This window comes from Melanerpes formicivorus, unplaced genomic scaffold, assembly GCF_026170545.1.
Source record: "Melanerpes formicivorus ecotype bairdi unplaced genomic scaffold, bMelFor1.0.p_v2 SCAF_5, whole genome shotgun sequence".
Taxonomy (NCBI): domain Eukaryota; kingdom Metazoa; phylum Chordata; class Aves; order Piciformes; family Picidae; genus Melanerpes; species Melanerpes formicivorus.
Window position 1 is genome coordinate 35303747 of NW_027142357.1, and position 24705 is coordinate 35328451.

The 24705-nt window shown below is 38.7% G+C and overlaps 1 protein-coding gene across 2 annotated transcripts in view; it reads left to right on the forward strand.

Annotated features, from left to right (window-relative positions):
- The window catches only part of MGAT5 (alpha-1,6-mannosylglycoprotein 6-beta-N-acetylglucosaminyltransferase), a 143069-nt gene that overhangs the window by 92506 nt on the left and 25858 nt on the right, over positions 1-24705 (forward strand). For both annotated transcript variants that reach the window (XM_068139111.1, XM_068139112.1), the window contains 4 exons: positions 207-341; positions 6523-6656; positions 10528-10661; positions 22795-22944. In XM_068139111.1, coding sequence (XP_067995212.1) covers positions 207-341; positions 6523-6656; positions 10528-10661; positions 22795-22944 — 553 coding nt within the window. The remainder of the gene's footprint in view (positions 1-206; positions 342-6522; positions 6657-10527; positions 10662-22794; positions 22945-24705) is intronic.

Consider the following 24705-nt stretch of genomic DNA (forward strand, 5'->3'; position numbering starts at 1 on the left):
TGATGAGGTTTTTACTTGTGTAAGCATTTTTTTACTAAATGCTGACCATCTTTAACATTTGCATGTTCTTACGTGGTTCCTGATCTGGAAGAGATAAGAGTCAAGCTTTTCTGAAAAGAGAATTTATTGATAAAAATAGTATTGCAGCATCTGTTTAAGGTATTTGCAAAGTAATACTTTTCCATATTCCTTCTTTCTTTATTTAGGATTATGAAGAAGGTTGTAGGTAACAGATCTGGCTGCCCTACCCAGGGGGATAAAGTTGTAGAACTCATTTACATTGATATTGTGGGACTCACTCAGTTTAAGAAAACCCTTGGACCATCATGGGTACACTACCAGTAAGTATGACACTTACTTGACCTCTTAACTGCTTTCTTAAAGAGCTTTTGTTGAGTAACACATACCAAAATGCTGAGGTGAGTATATTCATATGAACTTGAATTTATTTTAAAGTGAAAATGTGGTTCTTTATTGACTTTTCACTCTTGGGAATAAGGGGGCTATTAGCTGTATGTTGCATACCAAGCAAATTTGGGCTTCATGGATTCAAGCATTTTTTGTACTCTATACAAATTATATTATCTTGAGTCATCATCTTTGCCTTTCTTTCCCTCTCTTCTGTACATCCTATTAATTTTGTTCTGTAAATTAGTATTATTGGATTTTGCTGTGTAATTGGACTACCAAATGCATGTTTTGCTTGTCACTGTTAGTAGCCATACTGGATTGATGATTGTGGAGATTTATCTATTCTAATTATATCACAATGCAATTTTTTCTGTTCCATCTCTTAAGACACTCAGCAGAGTTGTCTCCAGGGGTGGGTCTAAATTGCAGTCGTCGCTTCTGCAATCTGTAAACATTTTTCCATTAGAAGTGGAAGATGGTGGTCACAAGAAATTACTTTGTACAGCCTTCGTAGTGTCTGCAGATTTAGAACTACATTTCTTTTTGTCAATAACTTTAAATCAGCAAGTTGTCTTGTACATAGCAGCATGAAATAACTCCAAGTCTAAATTACTGACTTTGATTTTTCTGTAACTAATTGAATTAGCTGTGTTTTATGATCTGTAAATTCTAGTAAATCCTACTTGAAGGAAAGTATTGAAAGGTGTTCACTGTAGGCAGAGAAATTGTGTTCTCTCAACCTGAAGATTTTCTAGAGCATTGGATCTTCCCAGCATAATTTTAAATGAGGGTACTGTGATCAACATTGCAGATTAGATTACTCCTAATCTCTTTTTGAAGCAGAGGAGTAAACGGATATTCTGGTTTTTAGGAGCCTGCTAATAAAGATAATCCCATTTTCTCCCGAGCTACAGTTAGTTGTCTGCCTGCCAGATGTAGCTGTCACTAGGCAATCACATACAGTGTTGTGGTCAGGATATAAAAACATACTTAAATGTTTTAAAGTTCCTTCCGGTTTTCTTTTAGTTTCCCCTGTAATGTATTGTGTGATGGGGATATCAGGAAATACACCATTACATTTTAGATTATTAGGTTAACTCTTTAGTTTTTCTTGCTTATTTCATGAATCATTAAATCTTAAGTTGCTAGTCTGGTTTTCATCGATTCCTAATTTGTTGCAGTGACTGACTTTATCTGGTTTAGAAGAGTACCATTAAATTTACCTCTAAATAAATACCATTGGTAGTATAGGAGTTTTGGTTAGGCTCTGGAACAAGAGAAAAATAAAATCTTAATGCCTCTGCTCTATGGTATTCACTTTCTAGAGATGGAAGAGCTACGGTTCAGATGAAGCTACGGACCTCACCTAGTCCCTAGCCTTGCTGTAATGTGGATCAGATGTATTTGTCATTGAGAGATGCCCCAGAGATTGTCTTAGTGTTAAGCTTTTCTTTAAAGTGTTTTCTTCAGCTGCCTATTACTGCTTATTCTAAAATGGTTCTGAGGAATAAATTACTTCCTTCCACTCTCCACCAGTCCCTAGAATTCTTTCAACTGGCTTTTCTTCAAACTAAGTTTAGGGTTTAAGATCATTGCTTGTCATTCTGGTTTAGTAAGTCTTTTACCAAACTGTTGAGAATTTCTGTAGTTACTTGATACTCAAGTTCCAGGTACAAAACAAGATCCAGAGTCTAGCAGAGACTGCCAGAACTAATTAGAGCAGAGGAATTCATTCACAGCTTCATCCACATTATCTCCTATTTGAGGACCCTCTTGCAATAAATTCTGTCATCAAAATATTTCTAAGTTAAAACTATTAAGTCCAGAATAAAAGTATAATTATTTTGTTAATTAATTCCAGTAAAACTAACACTGTCACAAATAAAGCAGCTTTATAGCCCTTAATCTTCACAAACTTTGCTTTCTCACTCAGTTGTATTTCATGTCATTAGGAATAAAGCTTTAACCAGAGAGAAGTGTTTTGCTTTCTGCCATATAGTTTTGTAGCAGATGTGTATGGGTCAGCTGATTTATGCGGGCTAGACTCAAAATACAAATAAACTAAAACCTGTTTGTTCACTTGAGATCTGCATAAAGTGGTAAAATAAGCAGGTACCTTCAGAAGAGTCACTTGATAAGAGTGCCATATATAATCTTTGCGAGTGAACTTGAGCCCTGAGGACGTTTTTGTTAATTGCAAATCAGGTTTCTAGAACTGCTAGTTCAAAAGCATGACCCTGCTGCTCTGAGGGCTGAGTATTTCTAAACTGAAATACTATTTTGTATGTCTGTGTTCTGTAGGACAAATACCTCTTGGAGTACATGCTGTATCTGTGGCATAATTGGTGCTGTAAATAGCATGAATGTAGCAGAACAGATCACTTTATTGAGTGCACCTTACTTTTGAGCAGAAGGATGTCTGGACACATCATATTTTTTATTTCTGAAGTCTGAATATTTAAATGCATTTTATGTGCAGTGAAGCAACATAAAAATTAGTAGCTTAATATAGTTTGAGGAGTGCAGCTCAGTGCCTTTCTTAGCACCTGCATCCTCCATACAGCACATAAGAATCTGGTATTTTTCTCAATTTTTTTCTACAGTCTCTCTGGTGGTGACTCATTCCCATATGCCAGAAATCCAACTGGCTTTATTCTTGAACTAAATTAACGTGACAGCTATCGTGAAAAATGAGCAACATCCCTGCTTCTATGCATATTCTCCAGAATATATCTGGTTTAGGGAGATTATTTTCTGACTAAGTTTTTACATTTTAAATGCAAGTATTGAGTAACCTGAAAGTTAGTATGTGCAGAAATGAGCTGCTCGTGATCTGAACTGTCTGGACATCAGCCAAAGCAGGCTTCAGTCCATGTATCTTTGCTGGCACATTGCTGTGCCTGAGCTCAGTGCACCTACAAAGCTTCCAAACCAGAACTGGTTGGGTTCTGACCAGCTTGCTCCCAGGATAGGTTGGATGCAGTGATCTCGAAGGTCTCTTCCAACCTGGTTTATTTCTGTTTCACTAGGAGTATATCTGCAGCCACTGGCATATAGGTACTCTGTATTTAACAGTTTATGCTGTCAAAAGCACTGCTTGCTGACAGCAATGGATGCTGCTGGACAGTGTTGCTTTTTAAATGGAGATGAAGTATATGTAACTAGAGAAAAATTTCCATCACAGGTGGGAGAAAGACATAAATAAATTCATAAAAATACTTCCACTAGAACAGGGCAGCTAAGATTGTAGTTTTGTTCAATATTTATGGGAAAAAATGCTTGCTTTAAAAATGGTAATGAATCCAGGGTTACTTTTGTGTAGTTGTTTTTTGTTGTGGTTTTTTTTCATATAAGACTAAAAATTGTCACTTCTAGTATACTAAAAGAGAGAAGATTTTATTAGGGGTGTTTCTATAAGCAATTTGCTACCCACCAACCCTCATTTTAATTATTCAGTGAATAGATTAATCAGTCTGACGCCGATTGCAAGGCATGCTGTAATTCTCTGCAATTTCACTGCTAAAGCTAGGTGACATTTTAGGAAGAAAAGGGGAACAGTGAAAAAGTGAAGTTAAAAACACACTAAATTAAATTTTTCATTTAAAATGTATCCTTGTTTTTATTAAAAAAAAACAAAACAACACTGCTTTGTCCTCTTCCAAATGAATTAGTTTACTTTAGAAATGCCTAAACATTGTGTGCAAAGTAAAACTTTTTGATGTAAAATATTTCTGTCGAAAGAGATTTAAAGCACTAAGTGAAGCAAATGAACGATATGGTACTTGGGCAGACAACTGAGCTATTCCTACCTACATTAAAATATTGGTTCAACATAACTGGTGTTAATTACATTCATTTCTAAATTTTAAATCTTTACCAGTTCCTTTTTGCTCCATGTCAGAGCTTAGGTTCACCACTTGAACCTTTGATCTCTCGCACCAGTTCTGCACACACTTGCACTTTCTGCTGTGATCTTTTTCTCTTTTCTGACATACTTGATGCTGGAGTCATGTAAATATTTTTTTTCATTTTCCCTTCTTTCTAATTCAACTTAGTTTCTGTTGCACATTTCCTCTTTTACTTCAGGGACTGTTTATTGGACATAGTTACACATATCCCTGTCCCTATCGTCTAGTGTGGGGTGTCCCTGCCCATGTCAGGGGGGTTGGAACTAGATGATCCTTGTGGTCCCTTCCAACCCTGACTATGATACTATGAACAGTTAGTGCTAGATACCTCACATGAGAGTACAGGAAAAAGAAAGGAAACACAGCACTTTCAGATGACCACATGCAATGTAGTACTCCTTACATAAATAATTTAACAAACTCCACTAATGTTGTAGTTTTACAGCAGCTTTCCCCTATTTTTCATCCCCTTGTACTTAAGTACCTGGCCAAAAGCTGTATATTTGATATGAATTTTGTTTTAAGGCCTGCCAAGAAACAAGAGGACTTTTATTACTGAATGATTCATCAGTGCAGAAGTTGTTTTGGTCCTGCTGGAGTATTTTGTGTGATGGAGAGATAATTGCCACTGTTGTAAAATATTTTCATTGAGAACAGTTGACATAAAACAGTGCACGGAAACTGATCTGTCAGCTTTGTTGTTTAGTGACTCATAATGTGTTGTATATTTTGACTTACTTTTTGCTTGAAAGATCTCTCTGAAGAGTTTTTTTTAAAAGATTTGCTCTGTTTGTGCCTTCACATACAAAGGTGGCATTTCATATGAGAGTTTAAAAGTTGCCGATGTTTTTTTGTTTCCCAATTTAATGGATACTTTAGAGAGAGAAGCAATGTATGAGAGATACATAAATACACTTTTGAGACTAAATTCTTTCATCTTTTAAAGCTGAAAAAATGGTTTCAGCTAAATCATTTCACTTTTGGGCTGCCAAATTCCATCGCATTGTAAAGCCAGAATCCTGATGTTTTACTGAATACACATGGGCTTGGAGCATGGGAAATGTTGAAGACTGGGAAGTTAGCCATTTTTCACAGTAACTTCTGCAGCTGTCTCCCTTCTCTTCCTAATCATGCAGAAGCCCAATGTGTTGCAGTGGTAAGAGTTCATGTTGTCATAAGACAGTGGCACAGGATGTAGGAACACATAGTTTTTAAGTCTTTTCTGAAAACCTTTGTGGAAGGCTGAGAATGGTAGAATCAGCAGCTTTGGAGACAGTGGTCAGTATCACAACCATAGAGTTCCTGTCCAAGCATAGCAAGGGTTTGGCAGGCTGCATTTTGGGAACATAGATTCTAGGATTTGTATGCTAGAGTGTTTGCTACCACCTTCATACCAAGACTTTTGCTTCTTCTCATGTGCTACAAGCCTTTTTTGAACGCAGCCAGTCACAAATGAAGTAGTTTTATTTCAAGGAATTAATGGGAGTTTAAATAAAGGACCAACTGTGATTCTCTCATCCCAGACCCTTTGTAATCCAGTACAAAGGTTTCTCTCAGTTGTGGAATGGTTGTTGCAGACTTTTGACTTCTATATTGTTTCTTCAAAAGTCTGTGACAAAATGTTTTGTAAACAAATACTAACTGCAAGCGTTCAGCAAATGAAACTGTCTTCAGTGCTTCTCCAGTAATTCTAGTTGACCCAAAAGTCAGAACCTGGAGACTAAATACAATTATCTAAAGACAAAGTACTATTCTGCTCTGATCTTCTTGGCATGTGGCCCTTGGCTGTTGCATTTGATTTTGTGCTAATGCATGAGGAGATTAGAAAATAGATGAAGAATCCTCTCTTCTTCTGCCTAGGTTCTGCCTTAGCAATGTAGGTGACCACAGCTGCATTCCCGTAAGCTCTACATGGATGTTAAAGTATACATTCATTCTATGAGAACAAAGAAACCCAAAATATGCTCCAGGGTTGCTGTTTGAATGTCTGATACATCCTTGAATTTGCTGTTCAGAATGTCTTTGTGAATGCAATATGAGCAGATATGTTCAAAATTAAAATGTGCCTTCAGTTTATAAATCAATTGCAAACAAAACCAAAACACATCTTAATTATCATAACTATGTTTGTACAGATATATAAATATATATATGCTTATATATACATGTGTGTACCTACAGTAAATTCATGTTTTTCTTTTAGGTGTATGCTGAGAGTTCTGGACTCCTTTGGCACTGAGCCAGAGTTTAATCATGCCCATTATGCCCAATCCAAAGGCCACAAGACGCCATGGGGGAAGTGGAACCTTAATCCACAGCAGTTTTACACAATGTTCCGTAAGTATCCCTGTGTTTATAAATAATAGGGAGCTTTGAAAAGGGATCCTCTCATTGAGAAGAATATTTGTATTGTGAAAGACATGTTCATGGGCTAACAAAATGCAGCAGCTGAACGGATGGAATGGTGTCAGTAAGTGTGCATAGCCCATGGAAAAGCTGTCATGCTTCCATTTAGCAATTGAAAAATAACAATATCAACTTTATATAAATAGTGGTAGGTAACTTCATTCTCAGGGTACATGTGGAAGATGATTGGCAATGCCTTTGTGCTCAAGATAAATAAGCTAACACTCAGTGAAAATAATTTTTTTCTCTCGTTTTTGCATGGATTTCTCAAAATTTTCAACTAGTTGTTTTCCTCTTGCGAGCCTTCATCCTGAGATGAACTGATTGACATTTGTCTGCCAGCTGCTTACAAAGCCATTGAAACACAAGTAGTAGATTTCAGCATTCTTAAATATCTTCCTAAAAAAGAAACAGGATACAAAAAAATAAAACTTCTCTATCAGTTGTATCAGATTAAATTATTATTGTGACCTGCTCTAGGTGCAGTCCATCACTTTATGCACTACGTTCTAAAATCGGAGTCTTTTTCTTGCCTGCTGTTACCTCTGAAAGCTGCAGAAAGAGGCACTGCTGCCAGCTAGCTTGAGGGTGAGTGAGGCGTAGGAAAGAGAGAAGTACATGCTCTTGTGTGCAGCAACTTCTCAAAGCAAGTCTAAAGAAACACTTGGTAGTGACCAGCCAGACCTCAAAAGTTCATTGGAGGAGCCTGAGACTAGGGCCTTGGCATGCACTGTTCTCTCTCATCAGACATCATAGTCAAGTCTTTCAAACTTTTCTGCTTTACACAGCAGAATTATACATGCTGCTGCCTGGCTGACATGCTTTTGATTTCAGCTGCCCTGTAAAATTCTTGAGAAGCAGCATATTTTGTCTGTCAACATTCACTGTGCAAGTTTTTCCAGCGAAATATAAGTGAGGGTTGTTCGAAAGATGAAAGACTGCATTCACAGTTGTTTCAAAGCAAGTAACAAAATGTGGGGTGGGGAAATGTGACTTGGAAGTGGTTGAACAGTTTGTGTTTGGACACGAGTAAACAGTGCATGTTCCATATCAACATGATTTGCCAGTATTTATTGGTTTATGTCCTAAGTGGAAAAGGAGCTGAAAGCCCAGCCGTGCTACATTGAAATAGTCCAGCTGTCAAAAGAATGTATGTGAGGTCGTGTTCAAGGTAGCACCAAGGATGATGATGCACTTGAGAAAAGTAGCTGCATGATTGCTTGTGGTACAGCTGTGTGCTTTGTGTGTGCCCTCCTCAATCCATTCCATGACATGCAGAAGAAGATAAATTTCTATAGTTGTGACAGTATAGGCTACAGTTACAGTTTCTTGTTTGGAGCAAGTCACTTCAGAATGAATTTTCAGGGGAGTTTGACTATATCAGAATTTCAATGAATAACCATTTCCAATTTTTATTACTGGAAGTGACTGCAGGTTTTCCTTTGCAGGAAGAACAATAAACAGATTGGAAGCAATCTCATTCTGAAGCATGAGTGATTCTAGTGCTATAGGTTATTCAAAGATTTTGCTTCTTTATGTAGGAGGTGCAGAAGAGGCAGGGTGTTTTGTGGTGCATCAAATAGTTTCTTTTCTTGTCCCTCCACTGCCGTGATAGCACCATCTTTATGGAGTTGTGATTAAAAGTGCATTTCATGCATCAGTAAAGATTTTATGACAGCTTGGAACTCTGGACAGCTTCCCAAGATCCCCAGACTCTATTATGTTTTGAGAACTCTGATTATAAGGGCAGAAAATTATTACTGAGCAACAGGCAAGCCATATTCAAACCCGTGACTGTTCTCTGAGCTTTCTGGAAGCCTGAGGAGTCTTTTTTCCCCCCTTTCTCTTTTTGGCTTTTGTTTGTTTGTGTGGGGGGTTTTTTGTGGGGGATGTTTTTTGGTTTTGTTGGTGTTTTTTTTAAAGTTCTTTTATGCAGCATAACATCACTGGTACTTTTAAAACTGCATGATCTTGCTTAAAAATCCATCAGAGTGCTTCATGTCAGGAATACTTGAGGCACTGAATTCCACCAGTTCTAAGTGCTAACTTTAACAAAGGTTTATTTTCCTTTTGAGTGTGTACTGCCTTGCCTCTCCTTTGAATGCAAGCTCCTATCCAAAAATATGAAAGGATGGAAAAGTGCCCCTTTTTAGGCATATTTGCAACATGCCATTTGCTATGCTGCATTCTAAAAAGTCCTTTGGTCTAAGTGAGTGCCTAGCTGTTGCTGAGGAAAAGAGAAAGAGTAGTTACTTGAGAGACTAAAAGTAATGGCAGAGGGAAATGCACGCTGTGGATGGTTTCCCAGTTCCTACTGCGTTATCCAGTTGGCTGATTGTCAGGAATCAAAAAAGCAAAACCTCATAATTACAGTAGAAAATTTTTTTTTATAATTGACTGGAGGTTTAGCACTGCATGTACTGTAAGTGCCTGGGGCTCTGTCTTTGGGTGCTTATTAAGAAATTGTGAGCTTGTGTACCAGAATTAACAGGGAGGCTTATAGAGGATGTCCTAGGGTTTATTGCAGCCTATTTCTATTTGTTTGAGAGGCTATGGAACTACAGGCATGCACAAAAATCCCACACGGTGGAGTAATTTTTATGTAGTAGAGATGGATTTTTGCCTGAAGCCTTGAATCACAGTATCACAGTATCACCAAGGTTGGAAGCGGCCTCAAAGATCATCGAGTCCAGCCTGTCACCACAGACCTCATGACTAGACCATGGCACCAAGTGCCACGTCCAATCCCCTCTTGAACACCTCCAGGGACGGTGACTCCACCACCTCCCTGGGCAGCACATTCCAATGACGAATGACTCTCTCAGTGAAGAACTTTCTCCTCGCCTCGAGCCTAAACTACCCCTGGCGCAGCTTGAGACTGTGTCCCCTTGTTCTGGTGCTGGTTGCCTGGGAGAAGAGAGCAACCCCTTCCTGGCTACAACCACCTTTCAGGTAGTTGTAGAGAGCAATGAGGTCACCCCTGAGCCTCCTCTTCTCCAGGCTAAACAATCCCATCTCCCTCAGCCTCTCCTCATAGGGCTTGACAAAATCTCTTCATTTCTATGAGCCTGCAGGTCTGTGTCTATATAGGAGGAGAACAGTGGCTAGTATTGCTGGATGTCACTGCTGGAAAAAGACCAACAAAGGCTAAAAACAGTATAGAAAACAGAGAGTAAATTGTCTATCCTTTGCACTCACTTTTTTGATTTGAGTACTGGACTAACAGCAATATTTCCAAACTCAGTTGTCACATTTATGACAGATGTAAGTGAATCAGGCAATGAAATTTGTGTTGTGATCTGTGTGTGACTTTGTAGGCTCACGATTAGCATGTACACATAACATGCAGTGAGTTGGATGATTGGTGTTAGCTCTTGCGATATGGGAGGTAAGCCCAAGAAATGTACTAAAAATTATTTATGACATTGAGCACTATAAAGCTTTGTTAAGAAGAATAAATCCTGGGCTTTCTTCACTGAGATCGTCTAGCAGGTTTTCCTGTGGTTTTCTTATCTCTAGTAACAAAGCTCAGCACACAAATAATCATTATGATTGGCCTCGGTCCAGCTACAGAATTTGTATTGTCAGAAACAAGCCAGAAAACTACTGCTTCCTTCAGGAGACACATGCAGCAGGACTTAGTAAGACCTAATCTTGATAACATAGCAAGAAAATGTGTCTTACAGTGTGAATATGGAGCGATCTGTTCAATAATATGTGCCTTATACCTGTTTTTCTGACAGCATCATGCTTTTCTTAATTGCCACCTGGAAAGGTTTTGAATATGCTTTGTTTCTTACAGCTCACACTCCAGATAACAGCTTCCTTGGATTTGTGGTGGAGCAACATCTGAACTCCAGTGACATTAAACACATTAATGACATCAAAAGGCAGAATCAATCTCTTGTTTATGGCAAAGTAGATAATTTCTGGAAGGTGAGTTTTCTGTAACTGTATACAAGAGCAAATTTATTTTGATCTCTGTAATAAAGCATAGCTCTAAATTTAAAAGTAGCCCTCCTCTCTAAAACAGTCTTTTCCTGTACATAAACATTTAAGTTGAAGACTTTGATGTGTTTTTGATAAGAAAACTTTTGTCTAGCTCAGTGTGAATCCTTTGTTATTTATGTACACCTCAGAATTTTTTTTTCTAGTCTTGATACCATTTGGCAAGTGCAGAAGCCATTAAAAGTAAGGGGAAATGGGAGGTATTAGCTTACTTTGTGGACTTGAGTCAGTCATAAGCAAATGTATCTTTCAGATATTTCTTTTCTTAAATCTGCAACAAAAAGATGTGCTGTATTTTGATCTGTTCCATGACACACCCCAAAAGCATCCAATCTCATTTTACCTGCATGAAATAACAATAGAGTTTTGTTTTCTTAAATGGTGCAATTACTTTTTTGTACCACCCTCTACCTGCTGACTAGAGCTGCAGAATTACACCACCAAGGTTTGATTCTATTTTCACCAAGTTAAACGTATATTGTGCTGTTAAGCTTACAGTGGGCTCTGCTTTTTGTCTGGAGCTCCTTCTTCCAGACTGCCACACCTGGGAATGCCTTTCTCATGCAGTTTTCAAAGAAAAGTAATTACTTGCCAGTAACTGGATTTATTCCAAGTTACCTCTAGCTCTCTGTGCCTGTATACTCTTGCATGCCTTCCCTCCTGCATCAAAAGACCTTATTTTAAGCCACTTGTCAACTTACAAGTACGTGTTGTGCCATACTGTTGTGGTTTAAACCAGTCAGCAAATCAGCCCCATACAGCTGCTCACTCACTTCCCTCTGGTGGGATGGGAAAAACAATCAGAAGAGTAGAAGTGAGAAAACTTGTGGGTTGAGATAAAGACAACTTAATAGACAATGCAAAAGCTGTGTGTGTAAGTAAAGCAAGGAATTAATTCACCACTTCCCATCAGTAGGCAGGTGTTCAGCTGTCTCTGGGAAAGCCATCACATTAATGGTTAGTACTTGAGAAGACAAATGCCATCATTCCAGATGTCCCCTTGCTTTCTTCTTCCCCCAGCTTTATATGGTATGGAGTATCTCTTCGGTCAGTTGCAGAGTCCAACAGCATGAGATTTAACACATCCAAGTGCCGGGTTCTGCACATCGGCCACAACAACCCCATGCAGAGCTACAGGCTGGGGTCAGAGTGGCTGGAGAGCAGCCAGGCAGAGAAGGACCTGGGGGCACTGGTTGATGGTAGGCTGAACATGAGCCTGCAGTGTGCCCAGGCAGCCAGGAGGGCCAATGGCATCCTGGCCTGCATCAGGAACAGTATGGGCAGCAGGAGCAGGGAGGTCATTGTGCCCCTGTTCACTGCACTGGTTAGGCCACACCTTGAGTACTGTGTCCAGTTCTGGGCCCCTCAGTTTAGGAAGGACGTTGACTTGCTGGAGAGTGTCCAGAGAAGGGCAACAAAGTTGGTGAGGGGCTTGGAACACAAGCCCTATGAGGAGAGGCTGAGGGAGCTGGGGTTGCTTAGCCTGGAGAAGAGGAGACTCAGGGGTGACCTTATTGCTCTCTACAACTCCCTGAAGGGGGGTTGTAGACAGGCAGAGGTTGGTCTCTTCTCCCAGGCAGCCAGCACCAGAACAAGAGGACACAGTCTCAAGCTGCACCAGGGGAGGTTCAGGCTGGAGGTCAGGAGGAAGTTTTACACAGAGAGAGTGATTGCCCATTGAAATGGGCTGCCCGGGGAGGTGGTGGAATCGCCATCACTGGAGGTGTTCAGGAGGAGACTGGACAGGGTGCTTGGTTGCATGGGTTAGTTGATTAGGTGGTGTTGGATGATAGGTTGGACTCAATGATCTTGAAGGTCTCTTCCAACCTGATTTATTATATTCTATTCTGTTCTATTATCTGTCTCAGTTGTTTCAACTCCCAGCTTTGTGTGCACCCCCAGACTACTTGCTGGTGGGGTGGTCTGAGAGGTGGAAAAGGCCTTGACTATGTGTAAGCACTGCTCAGCAGTAATGAAAACATCCCTGTGTTACCAACACTGTTTCCAGCACAAATCCAAACCACAGTCCCTTTGCCACTGTGAAGAAAATTAACCACCCCGGCCAAAACCAGCAGCACATACATAGGACCAAACAATGTAACACTGTGAGAGAACACCTGCGCCTCACATTTTCTTTCCATTACTCTTCACTGGCATGAGAATATTGGTCTTGTACAGTTTTCTCAACCACAGAACCAGCATTTAGTCTAATAACTGTGATTATACAAAGTAAATCCTTCTAAAATGATAGCTACAAGTAAATGGTCCAAAACAAAACCTTAAGAGAAATGGCAGAATGTTGGCTACTGTGCTGGGAAAAATATCTGTATTAGCTGTGTATGTTTGATTGTGATCTCAGATTTATACTTGCCCTTATTGCACAAAGCCTTGTATTTGTATTTTAAAAGGAAATTGAGCTTTGCATCATAGTAAATACTGTTACTGTGGCTTATGGTACACAGTGACTTAGTAGAGCCCTATCTGCACTCTCCTGTCTGCAGAATGCTGGAGCAGAGCAGGGAAATGTTCATTTGAGTCTTTTCTAACTCAGACTTTTGTACTTTTAGTTCTTGGTCTTGTTATCAGTCTCTCAGGAGCAGTTGCATGTAATAATCATTTACTTCCTGACCTGATTTGTAGTGCATATCAGCAGAAAAACCTGTTGAATACTAGTTGAATTTAAAGAACAAGATAGTTGCCTAGACACCAGGGGTTTTTTACCTGACATATAAATCTTTTTTGGTTTATTCAGTCTGTATGAATGGTACAGAAATATGTATTCATAGCATATATGCCCAGAGGGGAGATTTGTGATTGCCTAGTCTGAGATTCTGTATGACATGCAGGATATTCATGGGCTGATTAAGACAAAAATGTGGGTTTTTGGAGAACATTCAGTCTTGATTTTTGAATAGTACACGATAGAAATCCCACTATTTCCTCTGTTAGAATTCTCAGATAATTGCCTTCTCCCTTAAGACTTTGCATTAGTTCTGCTACAGATTTCTACATGGTAATTTCCAGTCTTAGTAGCAGTTAGACTGTCTACTGGACTGATTTCTGTTCTGTTTCCCTGTAGGAATATATAGGTTGAGGTCAAAGTAATCTGTAGTCATCTGCTGAAAAGCCTATATATACTGAACCTGGAGAGCTTTATGCTTTCTAATCCTTAAGTCCTCTCACATGTCCTTTTCTCTCTGAACCTTTGCAAGATTTTTCACATTCCTCCTAAATTGAGGATATTAGCAAAGGGCATATGGGCTGTACCAGCACAAAAGCAAACAGAAATACTATGTGCATTGTTAGGCATATCAACTTTCCACTATTAGGGACTCAGGTTTCAATGACTTCTCAGCCAAGACCCTTGTATCCTTTCTTGAAACTGCTGCTTTTCAAGCTACTGCTTCAGTTCTGTCAGTACTGCCTGTCTGACTTCGTCAAAGATGTATGACTTAATACCTGACCATATTAAAATGCTTATTGTATGCTTGTAATAACAAGCACATTAAAACTGAATACTGTAGCTTGCAGATTGTAGCTGCTGTCATGCCCATACGCGCTGGTGCAATCCCTGCAGATAAGCTTTGAATTGGTGACAGTGTGGGATGTCTTATCTGGACTGATAAAATCCAATTCTTGTGATCAGCAGAAAGCCTGAACTAATCTTGTGTCTGTGTAATTTGCTTATTTCATGTTTCTTTCATTTTCCCTGTTCTACACTCTTTTCATCTGCCACCATGGCTCATACAGAAGCAGACTAATCTATTTATCCTGCTCCTTTTCTTTATATTGAACATGGCCAATTAACGAAAAGTGTAATCTCCACAGAATACACGTGTCACTGCTGGGACTGAGCAGTCATTAGAGAAGCACAGTGTGAAGGGAAGAGTGTGCCCGTCCCCAGACTGAGGTGCTCTTGGGGAATAGCAGTTGCAAAGAAATTGTTTAATTTTCAACCAAGCAGGTTGAAATGGAAATGAGCAGGACCAATTTTCCCTGGGGGGGGGGGGGGGGGGGGGGGGGCTAGAATAGCTAACTGCCATCACATTTTTATGTAGCTGTGGATGGACATGGGTCTACCCAGGCCTATTAAAAAAGAAAAGCTGCCAAAGTACTCATCATTTCATCTCAACTGTAAATCTGTGCATATTCCTAGCTCTGCTGCATGGCTGGGCAGGGTTGGTGAGGCTAGCTCAGCCCACCTGCTTAAACTGTGTATGCTAACCAGGTTATCATAGCCATACAACCATGGATTGCTTACAGATAATGGTCTGTCTTCCCACATCATTCAATGGGGTGGTATGAACATCATGAGTTGTAGGGGGAGGAATACAGTGATGACTTCTCTCAGCTCTGCTCCATACAGAAAAAATTGTCAGCCCAGTGACATTCATCCCATATTTCAGTGGGCAGGTCTGAGTGTGTCTTGCTGAAGGTCAGGTAGGAGGTAAGCTGTAGAAACTGTAAAAGATGTATTGTTTACTTCCCGCTGATAACTAAATCAGTCTTAAGTGGGTTAAGGAATACAAATAGGAGGCTCTAGAGGATTTTGCCACATTTCTAAAGGTTATCCTTAGAGGTAAGCTGTCAAGGGCAATGTTTGCCAAGCTTTGGATATGTTTTTTGTAATCAGAGGTTTAGGGTTTTATCTGGGATTTCTGACATTACTAAGTAGTAGAGAGTCCTATCTCTGCCTAAGTGAAAAAGGAGGCATGAAAAATACGAGAATAAAACACATAGTGCTCTGCACTATCAACATTCTCTTGAATTGCAGGACATTTCAATTAAAAGGGAATGTTTGAAGCCTTTCATGACACCTTAGCTGTTGTTTCAGTCTACATCTTTGCTTTGTTCTTTCTGCAGCTTCCTGTCATACTATTCCAACACTTCTACCCTTAATCCTGTAAAGAAAAAAAGAGTCAAGATTCATTTAATGCTATTTGCTATTTCTTTTTTTGTGAAGTGCTATGAGAGAAGTCAGAAAATAGCCATCTGTGTAACATAGCCATCTGTGTAACAGTGATGATTGTTTTAGTAGATTTTATTATAGTGTGTTAGAGTTGCCTTAAAAATATTTATATATTTAAAGGCAAAATAATGGGAGTTTGTTAGTAATGCAACTTGACAAAGATAGGTGTTCTTCTTAAATATATACTTTCTACATAACATGTTTTGAAGATGGAAAATGATTGCATTTAGCTTGTTCTCAGTAGGAAAGTACATAATCAAGACCGTTCTTACTAATGTCTCCTCTTTATAGCTCCATGTGATACATGTAATTTCCCCATCATGTGCTCTCTTGTGTGAACTGGTAGGAAAGAAAACGAGAAGTCAGAGAGGAAAAATTACACTTTTAGGAATAAAACTGTTAAGTACACTTGGCTGCTGACACCATTGCCTTTTCTCTTCCTTTTGATTGGTTTTTGTGCTTCATATTTAGCAGCGTACTTTGGCCGAACATTTTAATTCCCTTTTTTAATGCTAAAAGAGACATAAGGAAAGATTATTCTCACCTTTTCTCTCCCACGTGGTCTGTGCATTCACAAAATTATCTCAAGGTGTTTTTATTTTGTCTTCTTCCAACTCTGCAGCAGCACCATGGGCTTATCCATCCATCAAAACTCACCCTAGTTGCTGGCACCAGGAGCCCTGTCCTGCTTTATGCCACACAATGAATTGAAATGTGCCAGACAGTTCAGTTAAGCAGCATTTCTGAAATTCACCCTGGGCTTCTGAAAGTGCAGATCAAAAAAACCAAGTAAATCAAAGCAAACGAGAATCTGTAGGTGCAGTAACTAGGTATACATGTATGTATGCTTTTGAAAGTTTGTTGGTCAACATTTGTTATGAAAATGATAACTTACTATGAAGACAGAAAATAATATTATGCATGAATACTTAACATCCAGACAGGTCAGAGATCAGATTCTCTTTTTGCTGATCTCTCCAGCTGCACAATGAATTCATGAGGTTGTGCAATATCCATTAATGTTATCAAAACCAACACAACCTGTTTCTTCCTGCAGTCTCACTTCTTATTTTCTTCTCTCCCGCTGCTCTTTTCTGCCTCAGCACTTGCAGGGCCCAAGGGTGTCTCATTGTTAGTTCTGGAAATTTCAAACAGTTAGTTCACTAAGTTCAAAAACTTAGTTCATAGAATTATAGAATGGTAGGAGTTGGAAGGGACCTTAAAGATTACCTAGTTCCACCCAACCTGCCATGGGCAGGGACACTTTCCACTACACCAGGATGGCTCAAGGCCCTGTCCAGCCTGGCCTTGAACACTTCCAGGAAGGGGACATCCACAATGTCGCTGGACAACCTGTTCCAGTCACTCACCACTCTTTACTGTAAATAATTTCTTCCTAATACCCAGTTTAAATCTATCCTTGCCCAGATTATTTCCTTTAAGAGCTTCTCCATGCTCATTGGCTTTTTCAGAGAACTCTACTGATTTAGTAAGAGAAGATTTCCTTGTACAGAAAGAATTGACTATGGTAATTTTGTTACAGTTATGTAGTTAGCACTTTGTTTCCATCTCGGATAATATGTTCAGTTCAGAGTTCCCACTTGCTAGTTGTGAATCACTGAATCCTCTGCAGATCCATTTATTAATTTAGTGCTCTGCATTGAGTACTCCAAGGCTAGCAGTTTGAAAGTTTCATATTTGAGCTCCAAGAGACATCATTACCTCTGTGATCCACCACTGTAAAGCTGTTACAGTTAAATGCCATATCTGTTTATCTCTCTTAATGTTGTTGTATACTGAGTTCTTCAGCATTTGTGTTCTCTTTGAGTTCTCTGGTAAACAGGATTTTCATTATTCCAGGTTATCTTGAGAAGTCTTTGAGAATGTGACAGCTCTCAAAAACAGAGGTTTTCCAATCTTATGTTTGTGTCACAACCTTGGTTGTCATATATTGCACATCCAGTGGATTTTGGCTTACCTTGGACTAGACAGTTTGGCAAATAAACACCCAAATATTAGGACTTGTAGACATAGTGGTATGCATTTAGAATATACACAGAGGTCTATACCATACTTACTTTCCCAAGTTAACATTTCTCAAGCTTTATAAAATCATTCTCCCCAGACTTTTTCAATGTAAGAAAGCGAAACTAAGTATTTGGGCTCTTTTAGATGCTTTTTGCAGTTTGAATGTTCTCCCCATAAACCAATTTAGGACTCTGAATCAAGCTCTTTTGTCATGTAGTTTGCCTATTTATATAGTGCTTGCTTTCATTCTGTGCTTTATTTCTGGTGTTTTGAATTTCTGACCATTACTTAATGGTCTAAAATTGCAAAATACTCTAGTTACCTTGAACTGACAACTGAAGCAGAGTTGTTAATTAGCACCATTTGCTACATCAAGAAAAATAGTTTAGCTCCTTAATACATTGTGTTTCTACCATGTAGTTTTGTAGCTTTTATACTTAAATTTTTCACCTACCAAACTTAAAATTTCAGCTCTTCAGACTGAATCTTGTCAACATTGTCACAGGGAAAGACTTATCCAGACAGTTGTCATTTGACTTCTTTGATGAGAAAGGCCTTACCATAATGCTTTTAAAAGTAGGTGGAAATAATTGATGAACAGTAATAACAGTTCTGAAGTCAGTGAACAACAAAAAGTACTTTCCTAAATGGCATGTTTATTTTAGCTGCTGCAAAAATTGTTTCAGAAAAGGTTTGTGTGACTTACTCACCATTAGACTTCCATTTTGATTCCGAGGGGAAATAATTTGCCTTTTTTTTTCCCCCAATGTGGTTGTCTTTCATGCTCAAAATCTGTATTTGTCATAGGGGCAGCAGGCGTTGGCAAATAGTCTTTTACAACCTCCACAGGGAATGTTGATTTTGCATTATTAGCCAGCAGCCCATGATCTTTTCCTCTTGAATTCATTTTGGAGAAGGTAAAAATCTAGAGTATGCTGTCAAGCAATTTAAGATAAAAGAATATTTATATCTGTACACAAGCAAAGTCAGGAAGTGAATTAACACTTGGAGGAATGTTGATATTTCACTTGAAAAACACACCTCTTGATTTATTTACTTGTAGCCTTTCTATTTATAAATGGCATGTTTTCTGATTCAGTGATTGTAATGTTTAGAATTGAATTGTCTGTCCTGATTATTTTTGTGAAGTGGCTTGTTACAATACATACTGTTATGATCCAAAATAACACTTTTCTACTAGGGTGGTAGGAATTCAGGGCTACTCAAATGCAAAAGGAGATGAATGTTAGTGAGATTTGTGCAAAGTATATGATATTAATGGTATTAATATAGGGTACATTGTAGATGACTATGAAAGTTGCTTTTGACTCCAAGGGAATAAAGGAGTGAGTAGGATAGGATAGGATAGGATAGGATAGGATAGACCAGGTTGGGAGAGACCTTCAAGATCATCACGTCCAACCTATCACCCAACCCACCTAATCAACTAAACCATGCAACCAAGCACCCTATCAAGTGATTGTTTTTTTTGGATTGTGCTTCTGAGGTTCTGGTTGGGCTTTTTTTGGTTTGTTTCCTTCAGAAAGATAGACTTTTGGGAACACTAAAAACAATTGTTTTAAGTACAGGGGACAAAGGAAAGATGCTGCTTTCCATTCCAATTGTTCTTGTAAAATTTCATTTGATTAAAACAAAGAAGGTTGCCCTTTGGAGGATGAAAGATTTTCCTCTGCTTCTGTGTGGCTTTTATTCGTGTTTTACTCTTGTGGTTTGAAAATGAATTCATAACTTTTTTCTGTATTGATCCTTTTACTTATGCCTGTCTATATGGTTTCCTTTGTGAGGAAAAATCATTTCTGTACACTCTATGGCACAGTTTACAGTAGTTATCCTATCTTGTAGAGGTGGAGGCCCAACAACACCAATTGAAAGTCCATTATTTTTTAACTATCCTGAATGGAATAATTGATGATGTTTGGGATGCTAAATGCTTTATCTGTGGTTTTAGACTATGAATCAGGAAAGAAGTCAGTCATATGAGTAAATAATATTCCAAATTAAGGTTATGGATAGTTAATTTTTTGTTTGCACTTGGCAGAGATGCTTAAAATGTGCTGATTTTATGATTGCTTTTGCTTTGTCTTCCTAAGCTGTATTGATTTGTTATATATTAGTTTTAAAAATAATCTGTATGTCAGCTTAGTTAATGGAAATATATTAGACTAGGAAGAAGTTCTTCAGTATGATGGTGGTGGGACTCTGGAATAGGTTGCCCAGTGAGATTGTGAATGCCTCTTCCCTGAGGGGTGTTTAAGGCCAGTTTGAATAAGGCCTTGAGCAGCCAAGTCTTCTTGAGAGGCATCCCTGTCCATACTAGGGAGGTTGAAGTAGATGATCCCTGAAGTCCCTTCCAAGCTAAGCCGTTCTATGATTTTATGACATTATTAAGATTTATTATATGTTGTTGTAACTGTAGCAGTTTAAATAAAAACTCTCCTTCTACCCCCCCTACAGCCCACCTTCCTTCCCCCAATGTTACTATAAACACAACATGGAAGTTTGTTCTTTTCACCCTATCTTAGTATGCTCCTTTTTTAAATCCTGTTCAGAATCCCATTAGATTTTTCTTGACATCACAGATAATCAGGAGACCTGTGAAAATGTTATGTTTCTCCTGGTGCCTTGTACATTCATCTTTGAAAATGAGCCAATAAAGATATAAGGCCAATTCAGATCAAAGATTTATCTATCTCGGTATTCTGACTGCAAAACTAGCCAAGACGTGCTGTCTGATGAAGAATGTGAAATCAGGCACGTTTGACACTCACCAAAGACTAATTGTTCATCAGCTTCTTGGGCCTAAAGTTGTGTGTATCTGTTCATTCATGATTTTTCTTCCATAATTGCTCTTTTGAACCTATATAAAATCTTCAACAGCGGTTCTGCAGCTAAAAAGAAAAAAAAAATCCAGGAACCATTAGAAAGATTATAAACACTAAATAATTTTAATGTCAAATACTTTATTTTAAAGCAGCCAAATACTCCATAACAGGTTTGTAAAATTGCTGTTGAAATCTTTAGAATAAGTGCATGCAATTTGAGGTAATCCTGGTTTTGTTCTTCGTAGCTTCTCATATTTTCCGTGAATTAGAGTGCATTCATGTCATCAGCTTGTGTCATGTGAGCCAAAAAAATCAGAGGCAAGTGCATTAGTGTTCTTCCTGTAGGCAGATCATGTCAGCAGTACCTGTGCCTCCTTGCTTTCTCCTCCTGTTCAGAACACTCCAGCCTAACTCCCATGCTCTGTTTGTGCTAAAAGCCAGGCAGGCAGGTTGAGGTATACCTCTAGCGACAGACCGCTGCTGCTCTGGAAACCAGAGCAGCCTGCTCCATCTTTATTTCTCATGCCCATTTGCAAAGGAAAAGTTTTGCAATGGATTTTCTCATGACAAAGTATATATGAGCTTCTCAACAGTTTCTAATTACACCATTTTACTTTACAAGTAATGGGCGGAACATCTCTTTTAGAGTAATTCAGATGTGAAGTGAAAGAAAAAATAAAAATGGAGGAAATGGAGCAAGCTTTTAGGTTTTTAAATAATTTGTGCTAATTAGCAATAATAGCAGTCTCATCAGACAAGAAAGCACATTTGTCTTCATTTGTTGGCTCTTTTAGATAATGCTTAGCCCAGGACATTGTCTGACTGGTGCAGCCTTGGCATCACTACCAGAACAGGGTGATTTAGTAATGAGGCAGACAATCTACTTCATCACAAACAGTTTCTCCCAACAGAGCAAGCTGAACCTAGAAGCCAGTTGTTATGTGACATTAAATGCCCTGTGTGTTCAAATGTACACCAACAATTAATATAGCAAGGAAGGCTTAAGGACTGATCGTGTTCATTCACTGAGGCCTGATACCTTATTGCCTCCTAGATTTGAAAAGCCATAATTTTCACCCGTCTGCTTGCCCTTTGAATGAACTTCTGGCCATCTTTTGCACAGAGCTGTGTACAAAATTTACATGACAAAAATAGTGAGTGAAAGTAGAATGTTTAAAAACTGTCATGCTGCCAACAAGTACAGAAACCTGTTGCCTGATTTTAGAGCTATTACTAAGATTCTGTGCAAATATTGAGGGAAAGTCTCTCTGATCTGTGCTGCTTACTGGCTGTAAATAGACTCTCCAGCTAATTGCTTTTGGAATGCTAGTAGTCTTTAAAACTCAAAAAACATATGGCATTGAAAATTAAAGTAATTCTTGTTTGCAAACTACAATTATGTACTATTTTTATTTATTTAGTTCGTTTGTTTCTTTAGTGCAACATTAAAGCCATTATTTTTCTTTGGGTCTTTTCCAAAATGCTTTTAAAACTTTGGGTAAGTGGAGTGTTTGTAGGTATCTCATGGGACTCAGTTCTAGGTGTTTAGATAAAGATGTGTTTTCAGTTATTCACTTAACAGTACTGCATCTTACTATGGTGAGATTCACAAAGAGGATAATTACTAAGTATTTTGCATCTCTGACAGAAACAGTGATAACTGAAACTCTTTCTATAGAGAGAGAGTGATTGCCCTTTGGAATGGGCTGCCCGGGGAGGTGGTGGAGTCACCGTCATTGGAGGTCTTCAGGAGGAGACTTGATGGGGTGCTTGGTGCCATGGTTTAGTTGTTTAGGTGGGTTGGATTGGTTGATGGGTTGGACGTGATGATCTTGAAGGTCTCTTCTGGTCTGGTCTGGTCTATTCTATTCTATTCTATTCTATAATTTGGTATTTCAAAAGGAGGTTTTTTAGTATATTTAGGCAAAATATTCTTTAGGCATGCTGAGACTAGAACTATCTCATGGTTACCTGTTGGTTTTTTTTTCCAATTAGTAATCAGACCTTGGTATTGATTTATTTATTCTGTGAATGAGGAGGTTGTAGTTTTTTGCCAGTCTAGTGGAAGACAGGACTAATAATGTAATGAAAGATCAAATAGTGTAGAAATGTTGTAAGAATGAGTAATCTTCTCCCCCTGATTTTTGTGGTACCATCTCGGGTCAAACACTACTACTTGAAATGTTTGAAGACTGAAACTATTGTCTTGTTATTATTACAGGATAAGAAGGCTTATCTGGACGTCATCCACACCTACATGGAAGTCCATGGAACTGTTCATGGAACGAGCACCATTTATATTCCCGGCTATGTAAAAAACCATGGTATACTCAGTGGGCGGGATTTGCAGTTTCTACTGAGAGAAACCAAAGTAAGTTTGGCAAGAGCGAGTATTGGCAAAAGTAGCTACAGACAGACGGCGTCTAAACTGCCTGCATTTCAATGAAAAGCCTTGGAGAGATAAATGGTCGAATATAAAGGAGCTTAAGAGGCCTTCTCAGTGCTAAGATGATGTTTTTCATTGTGTCCATGTTTTGTGGATTGACAGCTATTATTAGAAAATTGAAATGACAACCCACAGGCACAGCTAACCAGCAGCTTGAGAAACATGGATAAAGGCAATTTTCATTTTCTTGAATGTGGTATTCAGCTCCAGGAGATTATCAGCTGAGAACGTGCCTTCTTTTACATCCCTCATGTGGAAGTTAGGTGATATCTGACAGCTCTACAGTTGGCACGCTTGCTCTGCCCTGCCAACGACTTTAACCTAGAGCAACCCCACTCTCTGGGAGAGAAAAGAAGAAAAGCAAGCACTTCGTTTGCCATTCAGTTACTTCCTCTACTTCAGCTGTGCAGGGAGAGTGAGCAAAAGAGTCTGCTTTTTGTAGTGTGCTTTGCCTGTGGCCCCTTAGTCAAGGGAACTCGAGATAAGGGACAGCATATACACTGAAACAAAAATTTTGTCTCCATAGTTAGAATGCTTTGTGGGGATCTCTGTGCCATTCTCATAAACTTTGCTGCGCTTTACAACTTAAAAAGTGTTTGTTAAATTACATTAAATAGGACCTTTAACTTTTAGTTTAAGAAAGAAATAGTTTTTATGGTAAAATTAGCAAAATTTGTGGAGCTGCACCACTTAACTCTCTATTGTTGACAGTTTTTTGCTGTGCACTTCTGCAGGAGAATCTTAAAAAGGAAAAGAAAAAAAGCAAGCACCTCTCAGTCTTCCCACACGACTGCAGAGATCTCCTTTTTGAAATATTTGGGGAAATGATGGTAATTTGACATCTCTGTGTGACAGCTGTTGGCAAATTATGACTTTTTACAGGCAACCACTGCGTGTATGTACTTGATGCATACAAACACAACATAATGTTGCAGATTAAAAAGTCAACATTTATTTTTGTCATAGATAAGACCGAGATTACACAGCTTTTGCCTGTGTGGAGTATGGAATCATGGTGTTAATCATAGTACTAACGTGGGAGGTATATTGACATAGTAATAACCTCAAGCACAAACAGTGACTTTATTCTAGGGGTTGGGGGGGGAAAAGTGTTCTATTTGCTAGAACAGTAAAATAAGCTAAGGGACTTTCTACAGAATTATTGAAGTCTTTAAAGATTACAAAGTATGGCTCATAGTAGTAGTTATGTTTGACTAAGTCTTTCTCTAATTCTTCATCAGGCAAAAAGCTTGATTTTCAACAGTAAGTAGACAGCTCATGGACTTGCTACTGGCTATATTTGTCGTGCTCTAAGATGCAACGTAAGGATGCAGTCGGTTAAGGACAAATTCAAGTTGATACATAAACACTATACAGCTCACAGTGCAGCTATGTGGGGTTTGTGACACAGGAAGGAACCAGACTAGCTTCAGTCAGCTTTAACTGCAGTATCAGATGGAAGATAGAATCTCATGAAGTACTGAGATCGTAAGTTGCTTATATTTCACAGGCCGTACTTTTGTGAAAGGCAGGGATCTCTGCTATACTCTCTTCAGAGTCCTACAAGCATTTTAGATGTGTGGAATGTTTTTATACTGTTGCGGTGCCTTGGCTTTGGTTTGTTGTTTTATTGGGGTTTTTTATTTCCTTACATTAGGGAAAATCCTTAGAGTATTTGCTGCATTC